The sequence below is a fragment of the Pipistrellus kuhlii genome, unplaced genomic scaffold (genome assembly GCF_014108245.1).
Source record: "Pipistrellus kuhlii isolate mPipKuh1 unplaced genomic scaffold, mPipKuh1.p scaffold_m20_p_11, whole genome shotgun sequence".
NCBI classification, from domain to species: Eukaryota; Metazoa; Chordata; class Mammalia; order Chiroptera; family Vespertilionidae; genus Pipistrellus; species Pipistrellus kuhlii.
The window spans coordinates 8,088,379-8,108,035 of NW_023425416.1; the positions used below are offsets into that span (position 1 = coordinate 8,088,379).

A 19,657-nucleotide genomic window follows, 5' to 3' on the forward strand; every position below is an offset into this window, starting at 1 on the left:
CCTTGTCATCTGTAACCAGGTTTAACAACTATTGGGTAAAATCATCTTCCAGGTTGTTTCTAGCTCTGAAGACTGAGTTCCTTTGGGTGGCCCTCTGAGGTTGGCACGTGGTTCGCTGTTTAGTACTATGTGGGAATTAGTAGTTAGTTACCTTAGAGCAGTGTTTCCCAACCTTCTCTCATGATGAGAATCACCTGGTGGAGTTGTTAAAACACAGATTCCCGGATCCCAACTAAGAAGTGCTAAACTAGAATTTTTGAGAACATATAGGTAAAATTGCATACCTAACTTAGTGCTCTGTATATAAAATCTGTCTTAGAGCACTAGTTAAGTATACAATTTTACCTATATGTTCCCCAAAATTCTAGTTTAGCACTTCTTAGTTGGGATCCGGGAATCTGTGTTTTAACAACTCCACCAGGTGATTCTCATCATGAGAGAAGGTTGGGAAACACTGCCTTAGAGACTTGTCTCTTAATTATCCACATTGATGGAGAGAGGCATTATTGCCAGCCATTGAAAACGTGGCATAAATCCCAAAGCATCTCTTTGTCTTAGACGAAGCGTTCGAACATGGTATCCATAGCAGGTTTGCCTTCCCAATTAGGGCTGCTTGCTAAGGGTGCTGACAATCTGAATCTGTTTTCTCAAACTCAGAGGCATCCTGGCAGGAACAAACCCGGATTTAAATGCCTTTTTTCTCTAAGCCACAGAGAGGATCCTTCACAATGATATCTTCACCATGGTTAACTCAATGGATAGAGTTGACTATACCGAGATGAATATATTTGTTGTTTATTTCATGCCCAAGCCATGTATACATAAGCCCTGTAATTGTGGGGCATTAAAACCACTGCCTAGCGTTTTCCCCACTGTTTGTAGATAGCAATGTGGTAACAAGCCTAATTTCTCTAATAGCATCGGTTGTTTAGCCAAGAAAAATTTCCATCTATAATTACAAGTTAGCTTGTTTGTGTGTAAACAGTTTTTATTTTAACCATTTGGTTGGAAATCTACTTAAAATGCATTACACACCCTCTCCTGCCTTTTCAAATAGGGAACTGGCCATGCTTCAGCGTCTCCTCCATGACAGAGGATCATGCCGGAACTGACTCCAGGGTGTAGGGTAGCTTGCCTCTCCCAGACCCCAGCCGGGGGTGGCCCTACATGTGGGGGGCTACAGTCCGGCAGCCTTTTCCCCACACACAGGGCCCCAGGGAAAGCAGGAGCCCTCTATTATCAACACACCTCTTGCTGGCCCCCAATGGGATGGAAAGCAAACCCCTTGGTATTGGATGGAAAGCTGATTAGAAAGGAAGATGGTTGTGAGTGGGGGCCTGAGGACTCTATTTAAAAAAAAAAAAAAAAAAAAAAAAAAAAAACCTATACATTTTCCTGTAGAGATTTTGTCGTTTTTATTTTGATGGTGGTTTCTCTGAGGCCCTTCCCCCCCCCCCCCGCCCCCATGGTTCCAAAGTAGATTATAAAGGTAGGTAAGGCTATGAAATAATATAACATTTGGGGACTCAGTGTTTACATAGTAATATATGTAACATACTTTATTTTAGCTGATAATCATACTAATGTTCAAGGTAAGTAGGGAGCTTTTAATCCCATTTTACAGATGGTATAACTAAGGCCTGGAGAAATTGAAATGATTTTCACAAGTTTTTATTTGTGGGGAATCCAATAAAAAGCCAGGTACAGTAAGTCCCCCATTTAATGTCATCAATAGGTTCTGGTAACTGTGACTTTAAGTAAAATGACAAAAAAAAAACAAAAAAAAAACAATTTTGGCATGGCTAATGGATATAAACAAGAGTTCAGTTCCAGGGACATCTTGTCAGAGTTATAACAGAAAGACATAGAAGTGGAGGACCTGCCGCAGAGTGACTGAGAGCTTTGGGAAGGAGGTGGGAGGGACTTATTTATTCATGGATTTGTTCACTCAGCAAATATGTACCAAGCACCTACCACATACCAGGCATCAATCTATGTGCTGAGGATACAGTGGAAAATAGAGCAAATAAAGTCCCTGTAGTCATGGATTTTATGTTCTAGTTATCCAAGAGAGGCAAAGACAGGAACTATATCCATAGTACAATGTCAGATATTGGTGAGTGCTATGACAAAAAATTAAACACAGTCAAGAAATAGAGAATTATGGAGTTGTTGTTTTTTTTAACTACCTGGGGAGATGAATCATCTTGTGTAGGTTGTTTGTTTTTTTTTAATCAAAGTTTTTTTTAATTTTTATTTTTTTAATATATTTTATTGATTTTTTTACAGAGAGGAAGGGAGAGGAATAGAGAGTCAGAAACATCGATGAAAGAGAAACATCGATCAGCTGCCTCCTGCACACCCCCCCACTGGGGATGTGCCCGCAACCAGGGTACATGCCCTTGACCAGAATCAAACCTGGGCCCTTGAGTCTGCTGGCTGACGCTCTATCCACTGAGCCAAACCAGTCTCGGCATTAATTAAGTTTTTAAAACTTAAAAGCCCCTTTAGGATAGCAAATGTGGTGAAAATACCAATTACTGTAGATGGCTGTTTCTATCCTGGAGGGTCACTGACCAGTCTGCAGGCTTTGGCTTTGGCTTTGGGTTTTTGCTCTCCTGTGGCTGCATGTGTCCTGGAAAAGGCCACGTCTGCCACCAGCAGCACCAGGAAAAAATGGAAACAGTAATAATAAGTGTCTCAGGTCCCCCAGGTAGGGGTCCCTCTCCCCACAGAGACGCCTTTTGATGCTCCAAAGGGAGAGGAGGACAGAGGTGCCCTGAGAAGGGAGAGCTCTCGCTTCCATCCCATTGGAGAACCCCTGTGGCTGCCCATCATAAAGCTGCCGCAATTACAGGCCCGTCACAGAGCCTGCTCAATCCGCTCCATGAAAATTGCTTGAAAGCCTAACGGTTGACTGCTGTGGCTTTGGGTTGTCTTCGTTGTTTTTCAAATTAATACCTTGTCATTGTTTCAGCAGGTGTTAAGAAATGTTACTAGCATCCCAGGGGCCAGGCATTGGCCCTTTGCTTGATAATTGTTTGCTTTGTGTTTGAAAAATATACAGTCCTACTGTTTCCAAACCTTCATTTTCACCCTGGAAATTACACAGAAGTGTTAACTAACTTCAATTTGCAGCGCTTGACAGTCCCGTCTTGTAGAGAAATGATACTTTGTGATCTAAGGTAAATCACAGTAATGAAAGCTAATCTTTTCAGTTATTAGCAAACATCCATATCTGCTGTGGGAACTTAAGGGGTTTGTGGCAGCTCTCCTAATGACCCGTATTACAGCGTTCTAATAGGTGTCTTTGGAGATAACTTTGATTACGATATGTCAAGCAGCGTGCATTCTGAGTTTCTTTTTTTTTTTCTTATAATAAATCATTTCCTATGCTGTAAGAACCACCTGCTTACCTTTCCAGAAAATCTAATTTATTTAAAAATCAAATCCTTCCCCCCTGCCTTTTTTTTTTTTTTCAATTCTTGGACTATAAGCTGCACCCATTGAAGACAAATGGTTGAATGCCTCCTGAATAACTGATGAGGAAATACTACAGACTCCGGTTAAATCACCCCCAAAATGTGACTTGGACAGGTGGAAGGGGTATAGATCAAACCCTGTAATCTCGACTCCCTTCTTAGCCAGGTTTGATTTCCAGCAAGTGCAGAAGGCTCCAATACCCATTCTGACCAGTCCGTGCTGGGAACAGCTGTGACATGCACCACGGAGAGCTGAGAACTCCCACCAGAGGGTGGGAGATGGGGGAGAGGAACATGCAGGGGTGAATTCCCTTCTCATGTTTTCCTGTTTCTTTGCAGAAACCCGGGATGGACGTGGCCGATGCCTACGTGACTTTCGTCCGCCACTCTCAGGATGTCCTCCGTGATAAGGTCAATGAGGAGATGTACATAGAAAGGTTATTTGATGTAAGTAGATGCCTCCTCCTCCTTGCAGACCAAGGAGGAGACCCTCCAAAATGTGACAAAATAAGAGACAGGAGGATAAGTCACATTTTGAGAAACATGGATTGGTCCCAACTCAAACAAAATCTTCTCCTCTCCCTCCGCCTCAGGCTCGTATCTGTCGTGTGTCTGTTTGGAGGCCACCCTGGTCTGGTGTGTCTCAGCCCCCCGATCTGTGTGACACGCAGCCTCTCGGCACGCAGGCTCGGTCCTGCGGGACGCTTGGGGGCAGCTTTCTCTAACTGGCAGAGACCTTTCCCCGGTCGTGGCGCTCTTCCTTGCAATCTGGCCTTGCTTTAGGGGCTAGTCTCCTGGGGAGGCTGAGCCAGCTGCCCTCCGGGGTCGGGGGTGTGCGGGGGGTGGGGGGGCGGACCCTCCCGGACACCGGCTGTGGCGTGCAGATGTGCACTGTTACCACTTCCAAAAGGATTCTGTTCCTGGGAGACCAGAGATCCTCCCTTAGCCCTGGGTTTTGGCAGACACGTTAGAGCTGCTCGGTCAGTTGCCAGTCTAAGCCCACCCTCCCCCTGGAAAACCTGGGGAAAAGTGCATGCCCATCAGGCTGCAGACCCAAACTGAACTTCAGGCACACAGCTCTCCCACGGCTCACGGTGGCCTCTCTCCTACTGCGCTCCCAGAGCCAGCCACTGCGCCAAGAGGTTTAAAAGGGAATCTGCTTTGGTCTCAAATCGCCCACCTCTCTCGGGCCAAAGCAGGCGGGACGGGGCTCTCTGATGAAGCCAGATATGTTGCTTCCAGCTTCCACCAAATTTGCCAGTGTAGACCCGGCCAGAGTGCAGGGACGCGGACGCCCTTGTCTCGTGTGGCTCTCTCTCTCTCACGGTGCCGCCTCCTTCTGTCTTGTGCAGCGTGCACTCCTCCTGTCCAGGTTCCTGTTCCTTCGGTGCCAGCAGCCCGAACATTAATGTTGGGTCTACAATGGGATCCGTGTTTCTGTATTTTCCCGTGACTGTGTTCCGTTTGCATTGCGTTCGCGTGTATGTGTGTTTTTGTTCCGCGGCGCGGTGAGCTCATTGTTGGCACCGCTGAGGGTACGGCAGCTCCTGACTTGTATCTGCCTTGTCTTCCAGCTCATTTGCTTTCCTCGTGTGCTGAAAAGGCCCCTTTCTTTCTTTTCTTTTCTTTTTTTTTTTTCTTTCCCGATCACCCCCTTTCTGTGCTCAGTATCGCTCCTTCCTCCTCCGCACCTCCTTTCTCCGAGAAACCCTTCTTCCTTCTAATTCCCACCCGTCCATCCCCCTCTCTCGGGTTAAAATGGAACTTATCTCTCATGTCAACTGTTTTATCACATTACGCCAAATGGCATGGATCAGAATCAAATAATCTTCCTGTGTACATCTTCTAGCATGACCCGCACCCACTGAGAATGCCTCCTGCCTGCCCGGAGCTCTGGGCGGGGCGGGCCCTCTCCCTGCCTGCATGCGGCCTTGATGACAGTCCCGAGCCCAGAATGCCCGGGGGGACGGTCACCCACCCCATAGGCATTGAAAACAGCCAGGCAGCACCCTGGGGTCTCCACTGAACTAAATTCCAAAACACCCATTTTCCAGAAGCCTGTGGATTGTTCTTTTCAATGCCTAGGTTGCCTTTTCCCCCCTTTGATTAGTATCTTCTGACTCTCAGTTTTGTGTGGCCTCTGCGTGCGTGTGCCTGTGTGAGCGTGTGTGCGAACAACCTCGTGCTCTCAAAAAGTTTAAAACAACGGGCACTGAATTGGACATTGAATCTGCAATTGCGCCTGCCCCTCCATTAACAAATAGCCCACTCTGCCCTCTTTGGTTTTTTTTGGTTTTTTTTTTTAATTAGAAGGGCAAGGGGCCATTTGTTTAAGGTAGCCCTCTCGAAGGCAGCCGGGCAAATTGTCCTCTTCTGTGACCTTTTTCAAGGGAACGTGCAGCTGAATTATTTGCAAAGTGAAGAGTCCAGGCGTGGCTCGCACAGATGGCAAAAGCAGACTCATCCGACTAACCGAAGAAGGCAGGCAAACTCAAGCCCTCGGGCCTTTCGTGTGAATTAATAATGAAAAGGAAAAGGAGTAATGAAAAACAAAAATGAATATGTTTTTCAGGAAGCAAGTTATGCTTAAGGGGATGCAAAAATTCACAGACATCCCGGTCCCCTGTTGAATTACACACTGACCAGCACGGACCGGCCTCAGCCGCGTGGTGAGATCCCCCACCATTCAGTCTTGGATTGTGCCGGCTGTGTTTTCCTGAGGGTGTCTTAGGATCGGGTTTTCCAGACGTCAGCATTACAGCCATTCCCTGAGCATCGGTGGCTTGTTTAGAGATCAATCCCTTTGCCATTGGCTTCCTTGCTTTTCAAATAACCTGCTCCCCTGGCTCTCAGGACCTTGGCACCGGGCAGCCTCGCTGAGGAAGCGCAGAAAAGTTACTGACTCTGTCGTGGATTTGAAACATTTGTCGTTTGAAACACCCAGAGTTGCACAAGAAGCTTCATTACCATGCCGTCTCGGTAATTGAATTCAGTCCTTACTGTTTTTTCTGTAATCTCGCAGCAAAACATCAGATTACCAACATGTCTGATTATTTTCGACTTCTGTTTCCTCAAGCATGGTGTTTATTCCTTTGCCTCTTTGCTATGCTGAAGGGCCCCGGTGTCCACCGAGCTGGACAAGGGGACAAGGATAGGACGGCAGAGGTCTGGGAACCCCGCCACCCTCCACTTCCTGCAGCCGCGGCCTGGCCTTTCCCTGCTTTCCTCTAGGTCGGGGTCCTGGGGCAGGCGCCTAAACAATTGGCAGAAATCTATCGAGATAAGCATCGATCTGAGAGGCTTCTCTTCCAAATCGTTGCCTTTTGACAAATGGCAAAAATGAATAATAGAAAATTAGCATTTCGAACGAGGGGAGGAATCTATATCTCTGGGGTTGTTTGCTGCTTGGGGGCTGTTTGTTCTGACTGTGGTGGCATTCTCTGGTGGCTAGCTCCTGCTGGCATCTGTCATTTCCAGGCCCGTTCTCGGGGATCCTGTGGTGTTTTAGCTGTGGTTCTCAGTCTTGGTTTTATTTGCCTGATAAATCCTTTGCGTTCTTGCTATTTAGTATGATTCCCCTTTCTGTCATTTTAGGAGTGCGTTGTAGGGAAGGCTGGGTGGCATTTGTGTGAGTCCCTATCTGGGAATATGTGGACTAAAAGCTGGTCATTGAATGCGTGTATCTTCCGTGTCAGCCAGGCCTACATTTCACTGCTCTCTCGGAGCTGGTTTTTCTCTGCCTCGTCATGTTCTTTTGGCTGGAATTGGGTGCTTGTGGGGGATTATGGGCATAGCATTTGGGGCTCTATATTTGATGTTCCGCGTTTTTATCTATTTTATTATGTAACGTAAGAACAGCTTTCTAAATTCATCTTCACCGATTTAAAAAAAAAAATAGGCATTCTCTAGATTTATTGGAGAAATATGTTCAGACATAACGTTGCCTAACCAGGGCTTTTTAACGCGGTGAAAGATTGCCTGGGTGTTAATATAATTGATTTACAGAGGCCTATAAAATACCATTAACTTCTTTGGTAATGCCCCTAACTGGTCCAAAATTAAGTGCTGATTGGAAAAGAGCCTTCATACAGCTTCCCATAGTATTTCAGATACGTAGCTGTACATTTTTATCTGTGTTTTGTCTTTTTTTTTTCTCTAAAAAATGACATGTAATTGAAAACTGGTTTCAGTTACTGCAAAGTAACAGTTTACAGAATTTTGAAACAAAGGCAAGAGAATGTGTACAATAGCAATGAATTTAAATTCTATTAAAGATACTGACTTTTTAAAAGAAAATCAGATTGCTGTCAGACTCAAGTGGAAGCCTGGCCTCCTTGAATATTATTGCTGACTTTTAAAGAAAATATAAAACATGAATATGAAATAATCTTCATCTTCCTAACACAGCAAACGAGAAGGCTTGCACAGCCCAAGAAATAAGTCAGAGGCGGCGGTTTAAAAGCTCGAGTGTCCATAAATCATGCAGATGGCTCTCCCCCTCCTCTGGTGATTAATTCAACATCTTCCCCAGAACAGGAACACGCTTTTTGAAATTAAGAGATCAGATCATCAAGAGAAGCACCTAAGATTTCAAGGTCTAAACAAAAATTAATTTCTTTCCTTTCCTCCTTGTACTTCTTGAAGACACAGACTGAGGAGAAAATCAGGATTAAAAGAGATTTTAATGCTTAGGGCGAATTCATCTGCTTAAACCTCCCAGGCTAGGAGACGAGTGATTAAAAGCCACCCGCACTTGGACAGGGTCCACACTGGGTAGCACGCACCCGCACTGGCTCAAGCACCAGGCCGAGAACAGTTGCCTGGAGATGATATGTGGATTATATAGGTCAATTATACTCTTAATCTGCCTTCTGGAGGATTAGGTCTCCACAGATTGACTCTGCCTTGGGCTTTTCCGTGGCGGTTATCAGATCCAGATCAGGGAGGGGCAGTTTCAGGCAGGGCCCTGGTCCTTTGCCTTGAGCAGATTTCCACTCGCCGTTTTCAAATCTAGACTCGTCCAGTCCACTAGGTTTCGGCACAATTATTGCATGTGACTATCTCCCTTGAAAGGGGCAATTTGAAAAATGAAACCTCTTCCTGTTAAGATATACAGGGTGGGTCAAAAGGAAGCTTATCATTGCAAGTACCCCAAACAAAGTTCATTCTTGTATTATTATGCAGTAATTATTGTATCATTTTCCAGCCTACCAACTGTAAACCTACTTTTGCCCCACCCTGGATTTGCTGTATTCATGTGTGAAAGCACAGATGACCTTGTTTTAATAACCTTATTGAATCACAGACCAGCCAGAGCAGGAGTCGATCTGCTTGAGGGAGGGGGTACAGAGGAACGGGCCTCAAGGAGAACGTGCTGTTATGTAAAATTTGTAAGGTGTCCGCCCACTGTCCGGTGAGGGAAACCACTTCCAAAAATGCGAAGTGGGTGGGGAGCGGTGCGTAGGGCTCCGCAGTCAGCAGGCTGAAGCTCCAGGGGCAGACTGCAGAGAAGCCAGGCATGTGTCCCCAAGGACAGGGAGAGAGGGCATTGTCTCCCCTGGAAGCAATAAGCAGGTTTGACTGCCCCCAGTGGGGACTCTGGGTAGTGACCCTGGGCCCCGCTTCTGGAACCTCCAGACTTCCCCCCTGATCCTTACAAGCTGGGTGACCTTGGACAAGGGGTTTAGTCTCTGAGCCTCAGCTTCTCCACCAGATGGTCATAAGCCAAACCTTCTCCCAGAGCTGACCAGGGTGAGGCCAGGGTGCTGCTTGAGTCTTGCTGTCACTTTCAGACATTAATCCCCAGTTGGCTCAGAACTGTTAGCAGAGGGGACTAGAGGTCCTTTTTACCTGTGGTAACACACAGCTCCCAAACAGGCAGGATAGCTGTGGTCAGGGGGGCTGGGAATCCGGACTTTGCCTAACTTCCGGTAAACTATGCAGCTCTCTGAGCCTCAGTTTCCCCACCTGTAAAGAAATTGACTTCTTGTAGTTGTTGGAGGACCAAATAGCATAATGGATGTAGACTGTCATAATGAAATATTCAGCAACTCTTTCATTATCATCATCATCATCGTCTCATAGAAATGTTCATTCCTTCAATAGATATTGAAATGACCTAGGCCCACCCCCTAAACTAAACAATTCTGATTTATTCATAAATAAATCAGACCTTTTGAATGTTAGGAGTTTGGGGGAGGGGAGGAAAATAAGAGGTTAATAATATCTCTTATTATTACAGATGCAATATACATACATTGTAGACATTCAGAAAATACGGTTAGCAAAAGTAAGAAAATGTTATGTTCCCAGCACCCAGAGATTATTACTTGAGTGTCTATTCATTTGGATCTTGTTCTGCGTGCTTATATACATTATGTACTTTTCACTAAAATAAGTAAGGGAAAAAAATTGCTTTTTTTAAGTTAGTGATCTTCATTTTCCTTGTCAACAAATGTTCATCTAATACACTATCCATATTCACAATTCTCCACTTGTCCCAAAATATTCTTTTTTTTTTTTTTACCCTCTTCTGAGGACATGCTTACAGAAAGGAAGAGAGAGAGAAACATCAATTGGTTGCCTCACGTCCATGCCTCACAGGATAGAACCCCAAATCCAGGTTTGTACCCGACCAGGAATCGAAGAGGCAGCCTCTCAGTGTGCAGGGCAGTGCTCAACCAACAGAGGCCCTCTTGCCGGGCCTTACGGTGTTCTTTGCAGCTGCTTTGAGCCAACGAGGAGCCGGTGCAGGCCCCACACGGCATCTGGTGGTGACGCACTCACATTTCTCTCCTCCAGCACTGGCCCCTTTCTCCTGAGCCCGACTTGTTACACGGACCCGCGCCAATTGTTCTGCAGACTGGAGGAGTTTATTACTCTCTAAACATAGAACTGATCTGAAGAGAGAAAAAAAGAAAAAGGAAAAAAAACTAGCTGAATTCAACCAAGTAGGTTTTTTTTTTAGACATAATTAGTAACTCAGCATAATCCAACCAGAGTTTTTCAAAGCTGTCCTTTGTGTGTAAGGAGAATTTCTGAAGCTAGTTTAAAAACAAAAAACCAAAGACAATAAATCCACAGAGGCCAGAGCCCAGGTTGGCCATGTGAAGGGCTGCAGGGCTTTTACTTCATGTGTTAAGGAACAGATATCTGAGCTCCGTGGGTAAATCTGAAGTCCATGGTCACTGTCCAGTATTTCCTGTGTCCCTGTAAAGGCTTTGGTGGAATCTTGGACCCATAACTTTGACATGGACCCCCTCCCCCCGGGACATTCGGAAGGTTCCTTTGTTAGTTCTGCTAGGACTTTTCTGCGGTTATCCAGCTGAAATGACGCCCTTTGAGTCAGTCTGAAGCTGAGCTTTCAATTCTCCTCAGATCAAATTTTAATTGAACCACAGCCTCGCCCTTATCATTCTCAATTACCATGCTAGAGAGCTCACCCTTTCCTCTGCTAGGACTGCCTTTGGAATCTGCGTAATTATATACATTGGGACAGGAAAACCGGCCCAACCCGGGCCAGGAAAGGCAGCTGGGAAAAGAGAGGCCACTGATTTTTCTACTGACGACTGAATTCCAAAGTGAATTCTGGGAGTTAAGCTTTGTCCGGGGTTGAGCACCAGAGCTGTCATTTCCTGAGAATCGTGTGGAGACTGGACACAGAGTGAGGGCGTGAGCAGGGAAAGGAAAGAGAACACCTGGCCTGTCCCCTCTCTCCTGGCTTTGTTTCACTATAAGATATCTGTCTGTAATAATATGCACTGAGTGGCCAGATTATTATGATCTCTGAACGCATAATAATCTGACCATTCAGTGTGTGTGCGTGTGTGTGTGTGTGTGTGTGTGTGTGTGTGTGTGTTTTGAGACCCAGTGCATGAATTCGTGCATGGGTAGGGTTCAGCCTGCCTAGACAGGGGGAGGGGACATGGGTGGTTGGCCAGTCTGCCTGCTGGTGGAACTCCTGGTCGAGGGGACAATTTGCATATTAGCCTTTTAGTATATAGGATATACACTGAGTGGCCAGATTACTATGCATTCAGAGATCATAATAATCTGGCCAATCAATGTCTATTACAAAAATTTAGCCAAAAGAAAAGGTCAGCACTAAGAGAAGTTTCTGATCTTTGACATGACATAAAGCAAGCTGTTGTCAGGGTGAGAGCGTTGGAAAGAAGTTCCGTATGCCCCCCATGCCTTGGTATAGTGAATCTCACATTCAAACGTGGATTCTCTCACCTCATGGCCTTCACAATAACACGTAAATAATAGCAATTAATTACTTTGTTTTTGGAGTTCTTAGATATAGAACACATTTTTATTCCACATGGACATTGGAATGTTTCTCTCCCAGGCCTGAGCTGTTGGAGGTTTCAGCGACCCTATGTGCAGAAAAGATAAGGGTCATTTATCATATTGGATTATTTGGATTGTGTCCAATGGGTTATTGCGATCCAAGGGGAATTGTTCGTTTTTGTTGGCATCATCTTTACAGGTTAACACTTGAGTGGCATGGCTTTAAGTAGTTGTCTTCTAATCCAGCTTCTTCCCCCTACAGCCAGTTATGGAAATAGGTCTTGATTACTTCAGGGCAAACCTTATGTAAAGCCAGTCTTGCAGTTTCTCTGGAGCCGTGTGCAGCGCTAAGTGTCTTTACCGGAACAGCTCTCTGCGTTCCAGGAGATGATCGGTGGGTGCAGTCAGTTTCTTTTCCTTTCCAGAGGAGAATGTCCCAATATTCATCCTAAGAAGCCAGACTGAGTGCTCTGTTACGTTAAGGTCACAGTATCCTTGCTAACATGACCCATAGGATACGTTTGTGTCTTAGAAAAGGTGTTTTCCCCTGTGGCAGACTTACAGCATGGAGGCAGTAAGGGACACCCTTACACCACACATGTGCACACATGCATGCACACACACACAAATATAGTCAAGGCACATTTTGTAGAACAAATATTATCACATTGTGTTACAAGATACAAGATATAGTAAATCCTCAAATACTTCCCATGAATTAACCAAGTAACTGTTTCTCTCCCTGCTCTGCTATGTAGAGGCTACTTCCTAAAGATTTCACTGTCCAAGCATACAGTCACTTGCTCTAATATTTTTTAATGAATGAATCTAGAACACCAACTAGGTTCTTATTACTCAAAGTGTGGTCCAGGGACGGTCAGCATCTGTCTCACCAGGGAGTTTGTGTGAGGTGCAGAATCTGAGCCCTAACCCCAGTCCAGATAATTCTAAATCTGCATTTTAACAAGATCCTCTGTTGAGTCAAGTGAACATTAAAGTTTGAGAAATATTGGGTAATATCAGTGACTAGGTAAGATCACCACTCACAAGAAACAAAGTTTATATTGTAACCCAGTATGTGTATGTACACATACCCCCACACACGAAACAAAAGTTTCTGAAATGATATTTCAGTGGTTGGCAAACTGAGGCTTGAGAGCCACATGAGGCTCTCAAGCTGTGGTTTGTCACTCTGTTGACTAATGAGTTTGCCAACCACTTCCTTAGGGAAAAACACTTTTAAAAAAATCATTTTAATATGTACTAATGTCTTTAACCTGAAGTCAAAACTTCTGGGTAAGGGTAGTGCCTTACGCAGTGAGCGGCAAACTCATTAGTCAACAGAGTTGCAAACCGCAGCTCAAGAGCCACGTTTGCTGACCACTGGTCTGGTCCATCTTCGAAAAGATTGGTGGTGACCAATCAAATGATTCCACACGCACAGATAGGCCACCACCTTGTACCAGTTCTCACCCTTAGCCTCATTGACCTTTGACCCAGGTGGTTCTTTGCTGTGGGTTCCAGCCTATGGGTGGGAGCACGTGGAGCAGCATCCCTGGCTCATAGCCTCTGGATGCCAGGAGCATCTCCCACTCAGTTTTAACAACCAAGAATGCCTCCAGACACGGTCAATCCGGAGCTCGCTCGGGACCTGTACCAGGCTCCGCAGTAAACTGTGTTGGGGAGCTTGGTGCAATGGCTGGCAAGGCTTGTGAGACACCCCGACTCCTTCCCCTCCCCCTGCCTCTCCCCTGAATAGTCCCACTCCGAGCCCAGGGAAGGACCGGGCAGCATGTTACATGAGCAGTATGGATGCCCGCTTGCCTCCCTCAGTTGCTTTGCTTTGTATAATTCCCCCTGGACCTTGGTTGTTGTTGTTGTTTTTAAATTTTTGCTTCAACCAGGTGGCTACCAGTTATTTTTGTGTATCCAAAAATTTGCAAAGAAAGCTCAAGTTTAATATTTGAAATTCATTCCAAACTCCCAATGCAGAGGAGAAACGGGTTGATTGAAAATCCGGTTAATGGAGTCAAGTGATTTGCCTGCAGTGTGGATATTCCCACGTCAGAAAGCGTGCAATGATAGTGTCACTTGCTATATTGGGCGCTGTGGCTGCCTTTGGCAGATTTTTCACTCTGACCATCCCTGGACTAATGCCAGTTACACCAGCAATCCCCCCCCCCAGGTCCTGCCCAGGATGGGGATATTATTAATTACTAGATCTGCATGTCAATCGGGATACAAAAGGCCCTCTTGTTATTTGTGTAAAATAATTTTGGAAAGAATGAATAATATGTCAAATAAGTTAAATTCATTTCATGAGTTTTCTTATGAAATTCTCTAACTCGGTGTTTAAGGAGGTGAAATAGCATTTTGTTTTGTTCAGAAAAGTCATTATTTGGCCTCGGAAACCATCCTGTTCAAGAGAAAGCACAGCGAGGCTTTGGTGCCTCGCTGGCTGTGGGAGCACCAGGCCCCACACCCAGAGGTGATTTGGCCCAACCAGGACATTCAGCAACACGCGGACACATTTCTGATGTCACAGATGGGAAGGTGCTGTGCGAGGGGGGAGGAGACCAGGGGGGCTGTAAGCACCCTGCAGGCACAGGAAGGACCCACGGCCAGGAGTGGCGGGCTCCACAGGTCCCTAGGGAGGAGTTGAAAATCCTGTCTTGAATGGTCTGGGCCCTGTGAGAGGGTCATTTTCCCACCCAGGGACTCCAATACTGTCTCTGAGGAATATGCTGCTTGGCAGATAGCTCAGAAATTAATATCAAAAATCCTTTTGACAAGCTTCATCTAAACTACCATTTTAGGTCTAAAAAATGAAAACCAAGGAGTTAACACCTTGAACTTAATACTCGCCCATATGTGTTCCCACTGAGCGGCAGTGCTGCAGTAAAACTCCAAAATCGTGTCTGTTGAAGCAGTGGTCAGCAAACTGCACCTCACAGCCACAGGCGGCTCGGGAGCCGCAGTTTGCCAACCACTGGTTTAAGGAACTGGTCCCCTTACAGCGAACGACACTAAGAGCATAGGCAGTGGAGTGAGGCACCCTCACGTCCCATTTCTGGGTCTGCCACTCGCTAGCTGGGTGACTTTGGGTAACTTACCTACCAAGCCTTAATCTCCTCCTCTGTAAAATGGGGATAAAAGCATGGCCTGGCTGTTTGGATTAGGACTGAATGAGGCGATGCCCATACATCATAAGCCACAATGGCTGCCTCATAGAAGTTACTCCACGAATGCTTCTCCTTTCATCTCTGTTGCTGGTAGTAATAACATAAAAATCAGCTGACACCCTTACCTACTCCCAAGATAGGCTTTGCAAAGAGGAGAAAAGTGGCGATACATTCCAGGGATTCTCAGAGCCAGAGATGGTCAGAGGTCATGATAATAAGTAGCAAAGAGCCCAGTTGTATACAGGGTCCCTAAATAAATTAGTTCTAAAGAAGAGGAAGAACCCAGAGCAGCTGGAGCCCTAGAGGGCACAGCTGCCTGGTTGGATGCACAGATGTCTAAGGTTTGGAAAAGAGAAAGAGGGAGGGTTCTATGCTCAGGCTCTAAGCAGAGAGCATCCCTGACTCACCAATACACGTTTCAAGAGCCTTAGCAGAGTGTTCCTTTGGAGAGGTCCTTTTAGAATTGAGAAGAGGAATGATTTCACCCAGGCTGTGATGACACCCATCAAGGCATCTGGATATTTGCTTTGTAGGCATTGGCTGCTCCATAGCCCTAAGGGCTAAGTTCTCTTTGTGTTAATATGTGTTGTCTTTCACTATGTGCTACCTAACCAGGATGTGCATCAGCACTACTTATGTGCTGTTGTTTTTAATCTTTAAAATGTCCTCATCAAGTTGTATACTAAAAATGCTGAGTCAGTACAGCTAAGGAAGGGCTCAGGCACTTTTTAAAAAATAATAAATAAACCCAAGGGTGTGATCGGATCATAAACCACCGATTTAGGGGAGTGATCCCCCAAGGTGGGGGATTCTGTCACCCAGGGTATATTTGGAAATGACTGGAGACACTTTTGACTGTCAAAGCTTGGTTAGGAGTTGGATGGTACTTGATAACAGTGTGGTACCATTCTGGTGCCATGGTAGATGGTCAGCATCCTACACTGCACAGATAGCCCCTCAACAAGGAGTTATCTGGACCAAAATGTCAGTAGTGAGGTTCGTGAATCCCGATTTAGGGCATAAAAAAATACAGAAAACATCTTTATTTCTATTACTTCTATATATACTGTTCTTACTTTGTGTCCTACAAAACAGCTCCATAACCTTATTTATTTATTTGTTTATTTAGAAACAGGAGGAAAATATTGGGAAAGGTACTACTACTTCTACTTTTAAGATAAGATTCTAAAATCCAGTAGAGCTCACCCAGCACTCCCAGGTCCCAGGGACCCCATTCTGAGAGCAGTGATATTGTTTATATTATTCACTGTCGCACCCCCAGTGTCTGGCATATGTAAGCTCTCAATAATTATTTGTGCCAAAATTGGTTTGGCTCAATGGATAGAACATTGGCTTGGGGACTGAAGGGTCCCGGGTTCAATTCCGGTCAAGGGCAAGTACCTTGATTCTGGGCATATCCCCAGTAGGGGATGTGCAAGAAGCAGCTGATCGATGACTCTCATCAATATTTCTAACTCTATCTTTCTCCCTTCCTCTCTGTACAAAATCAATAAAATATATTTAAAAAAATAATAATTATTTGTTAATCTGGTATTGATAAATTCTTAGCCCCTTATCAAGGATAATTTCTATTTCCAACTCTAACTCAAGATAGTAAGTAGCGCCTTTATAGCTCACTAATAATTATTGCAATTGTCATCTGATGTGTTTTGTTTTGTGGTTTTTTTTTGGGGGGGGGGGCCTTGAAATAGTTTCTAAAATGTCTAAGTTCTGTTTTCTGCCTTCTGGGGCATTTGAAACAGAATCTGATTCTCTGGGTGGAGATCTTTTAAGACTCTGGCAGTGCCCTACTTGTCCCTAGCATCACTCTCTAGACACTGGGATAGAAAAAAAGCGAATTATACAGGATTGCACAGCCAGTAACTTCCCGCATTTCAAACACAGGGCTCTTTCTGCCACAACTTGAGTCTGAGAAGGTGGGGCTGAAATGTTATTAGCATGAAAACATTCTGAAAGCTGCTCTTTTGATTCAGTCCCAAAGAGGATTTTTAGAAAGAGGGGAAAAATGCAACTTTCTCCTAAAGGCAAATGCCAATAGGGAAAGATTGCAATATAATTGTAATAAATGGCTGTTTAATAATGACAACACTGACAACTTACTTAGAGCTTCTCTGGTGTATATTTTCCTCACTGTGCATTGGAGACAATAGCGTCATCTTTAGAGATATTCTTTCTCTTACATTCCCTTAGAGAGGTGAGTAGCTAATGATTCTCCTTTTTAGCTGTGGAGGCTTATAAGAGTTCATATTTACTAGGTCTTAACTATGTACCCAGTACTGTGCCAGGCACTTAAATGTAATCATTTGTGTAATTTTTATAACTTCCTGTGAGGCAGGCTTTCACAGATGAACTAGTTGCACTGGGAAGTCAATGACCACTACCTTCAGAAGCCTGGGAAGTGATCAGTTCTGAATCAGACTCTCCCCACCCCCCCCACCCCCCCCCACCCCCCCCCCACCCCCGCAGACTGGAAACCCAACCACAATGTGTTAGGCAAAGACCTGCACTGTTCACATATGTGCCCAGACTCCCTCCCACAGAGCGCTCTGCATCCCAGGGCATCCAGCGGACTCACTGCGATGGAAGTCGCTGTTGTCTACCTGGCAGGACACAAGACAGAAACTGTGGTCCCATGAGCCCCCGTAGAGAGGGGCTTGCCAGTCATGGCTTGTCCACGAACAATTTGGGGAGTTGTGTAACTAACAGGGCAGACCCCTTATGAAGAGTTCCACCCCACTGGGGTAGGCCTCCTCCTGGATCTGAGGACACTGTCACAGGGCTCAAGTCCCAGGAAACCAGCAGAATCTGGACCTAACGATAGGAGGCCCCTAGAACCATGACTGCCCGCCCCCCCAGGATAAAACCCCATGCTCAGCAGAGAGGGACCGTGGCACCATGAGGAAGCCTGCATCCCACATGTGCCGCAAACCCACGTCCACCTAGGCCCCGTGGAGGGTGGGCTTAGCTTTCCGTCTTATCTCCCTCTGTGTTCTGTCTAGGATCTTCTCTCCCATAAGAATCAAGTTTTGTGATTTATTGGAGGGAGAGAGAAGGAGATGAAGTAGATGAGGTGGTGATGGTAACACAATGCCATTACATCCCAGACGGTTGATAAATGGTGTAGGGTAGCAGCTGAAGTTCCTTAAGCAAAGCTTGACACCCTGGTCTTATTCAACAACAACGCTTAAGATTTTCCTGCGAGGCCTTGTTGACTCTCACTTACCCACATAGCTCAGCTTTCAATGGCACGATGAGGTTTTACAGATTGGCAATACTTTCCAGGATGGCAAAGTAACCCAGAGGTACAGAATAGCCTGGTTATACAATCTGTGTGTCACACAAGTGTAACTGCAGCTAAGTCATTGTGTGGTCATTATCCAGTAATGCCTAATGTGTCAGCAAGCTGAACATTGGTGATCGGGTATCCCCAAAGTCCTTCCTGGATTTGTTACCAGCCACAGCTTACAGTAAACAATGCGACAAAGTAATGGAAGGGAAAGGGAGGGAGGGAGGGAATAAAAGGAGGAAGGAAGAGCAGGAGGGAAGGAGGGAAAGAGTTGTTTTCCCCTCTTGAAGCTTTAAAGAGCTTACCAAATAGATCGTCAGCTGTTAGCCAGCTCTTGACCGTGGCAAATCCCTTGGCCTGTGGAAAGTCCTCTTTCTGCATTGTCTCTAAAGAGTTTGTTTATTCAAAATATGTCTGCTTCCGGCATTCACTTTCCCCCGTGAGGGGGGCGCCAGGCAGGAGCTGAGTCAGCACCGTGCACTCTTTAGTGAGACGCTCCTGCTTGCGGGTCCTTGAATATCACCAAGTCCTGGTGGCCCAGCCCAGGGGACAGGACGGGCACCTGAGGAGATTCTGTGAAGGCTCCCTGCTCAGCCTCCACAGAACGGGAGACATGGAGGCCTGTTTGCGTGTGTTGGTGCACATTAGAAACGGACGTGGGCAGCCAGCTCCGAGCGCTCACGGATGTCAAGATGCACAAAGAAATGCTCTTATGTTTGCAGCAGACTTTGTGAGCTTGGCCGGGCAAGGGGGTCTATCAAAAGAGATATGCAAATAGCACAACCTGCTTTACCAGGAAAAGAGAATAAAATTAATCCAAGACATCCGCGGGGTAATGCTAGGCTCTGCCCTCGGCTTTCTTTCTACTACTTGAGTCAGACAGCCGGACAATCCAACACACACAATAGCATGCTAAAAACACACACCCAGGCCCAGCCATCCCTCAGCCCCTGGGAGAGAATGCCAAATGAGTCCTCAGCCCCACGCACAATATTATTACTACATCTAACTTGTTCGTAGCCAAATCGTCGGCTTGGGCATCATCCCACTCTCCCCCTCTTTTTATGGGGGGAGGGGAGGGAAAAGAGGGGTGTATTGGGCGGGGCGGAGAACCCAAGCCAATCAAAGTTAAAATAAAGTCTCTTTCTAGCAAGACTCCTGTCTATAACATGTTGTTCCTTATAGAAAGTGGGATATGGTGGCATTTGCTTGATTAACTTGCTCGACAAAAGTGACAGCTGCTGCGGGTGCATGCGGATAAGCTGCACGGCGCAGTTCCGCCTTTGTACATCTGTCAGCAGAAAGGGAAGAATAAAGAGTGAAAAGAGACAAATTGGTCCCAAAAGACTCTCCATTCAACTTAGGAGGTTTGCCCCATTCAGGCGCTCGCTGTG

The 19,657-nt window shown here is 45.7% G+C and overlaps 1 protein-coding gene across 26 annotated transcripts in view; it reads left to right on the plus strand.

Annotated features, from left to right (window-relative positions):
- Nucleotides 1-19,657, plus strand: part of CADPS (calcium dependent secretion activator) — a 410,937-nt gene that overhangs the window by 370,158 nt on the left and 21,122 nt on the right. For all 26 annotated transcript variants that reach the window (XM_036430660.2, XM_036430656.2, XM_036430652.1 and 23 more), the window contains one exon: nt 3,822-3,929. In XM_036430660.2, coding sequence (XP_036286553.1) covers nt 3,822-3,929 — 108 coding nt within the window. The remainder of the gene's footprint in view (nt 1-3,821; nt 3,930-19,657) is intronic.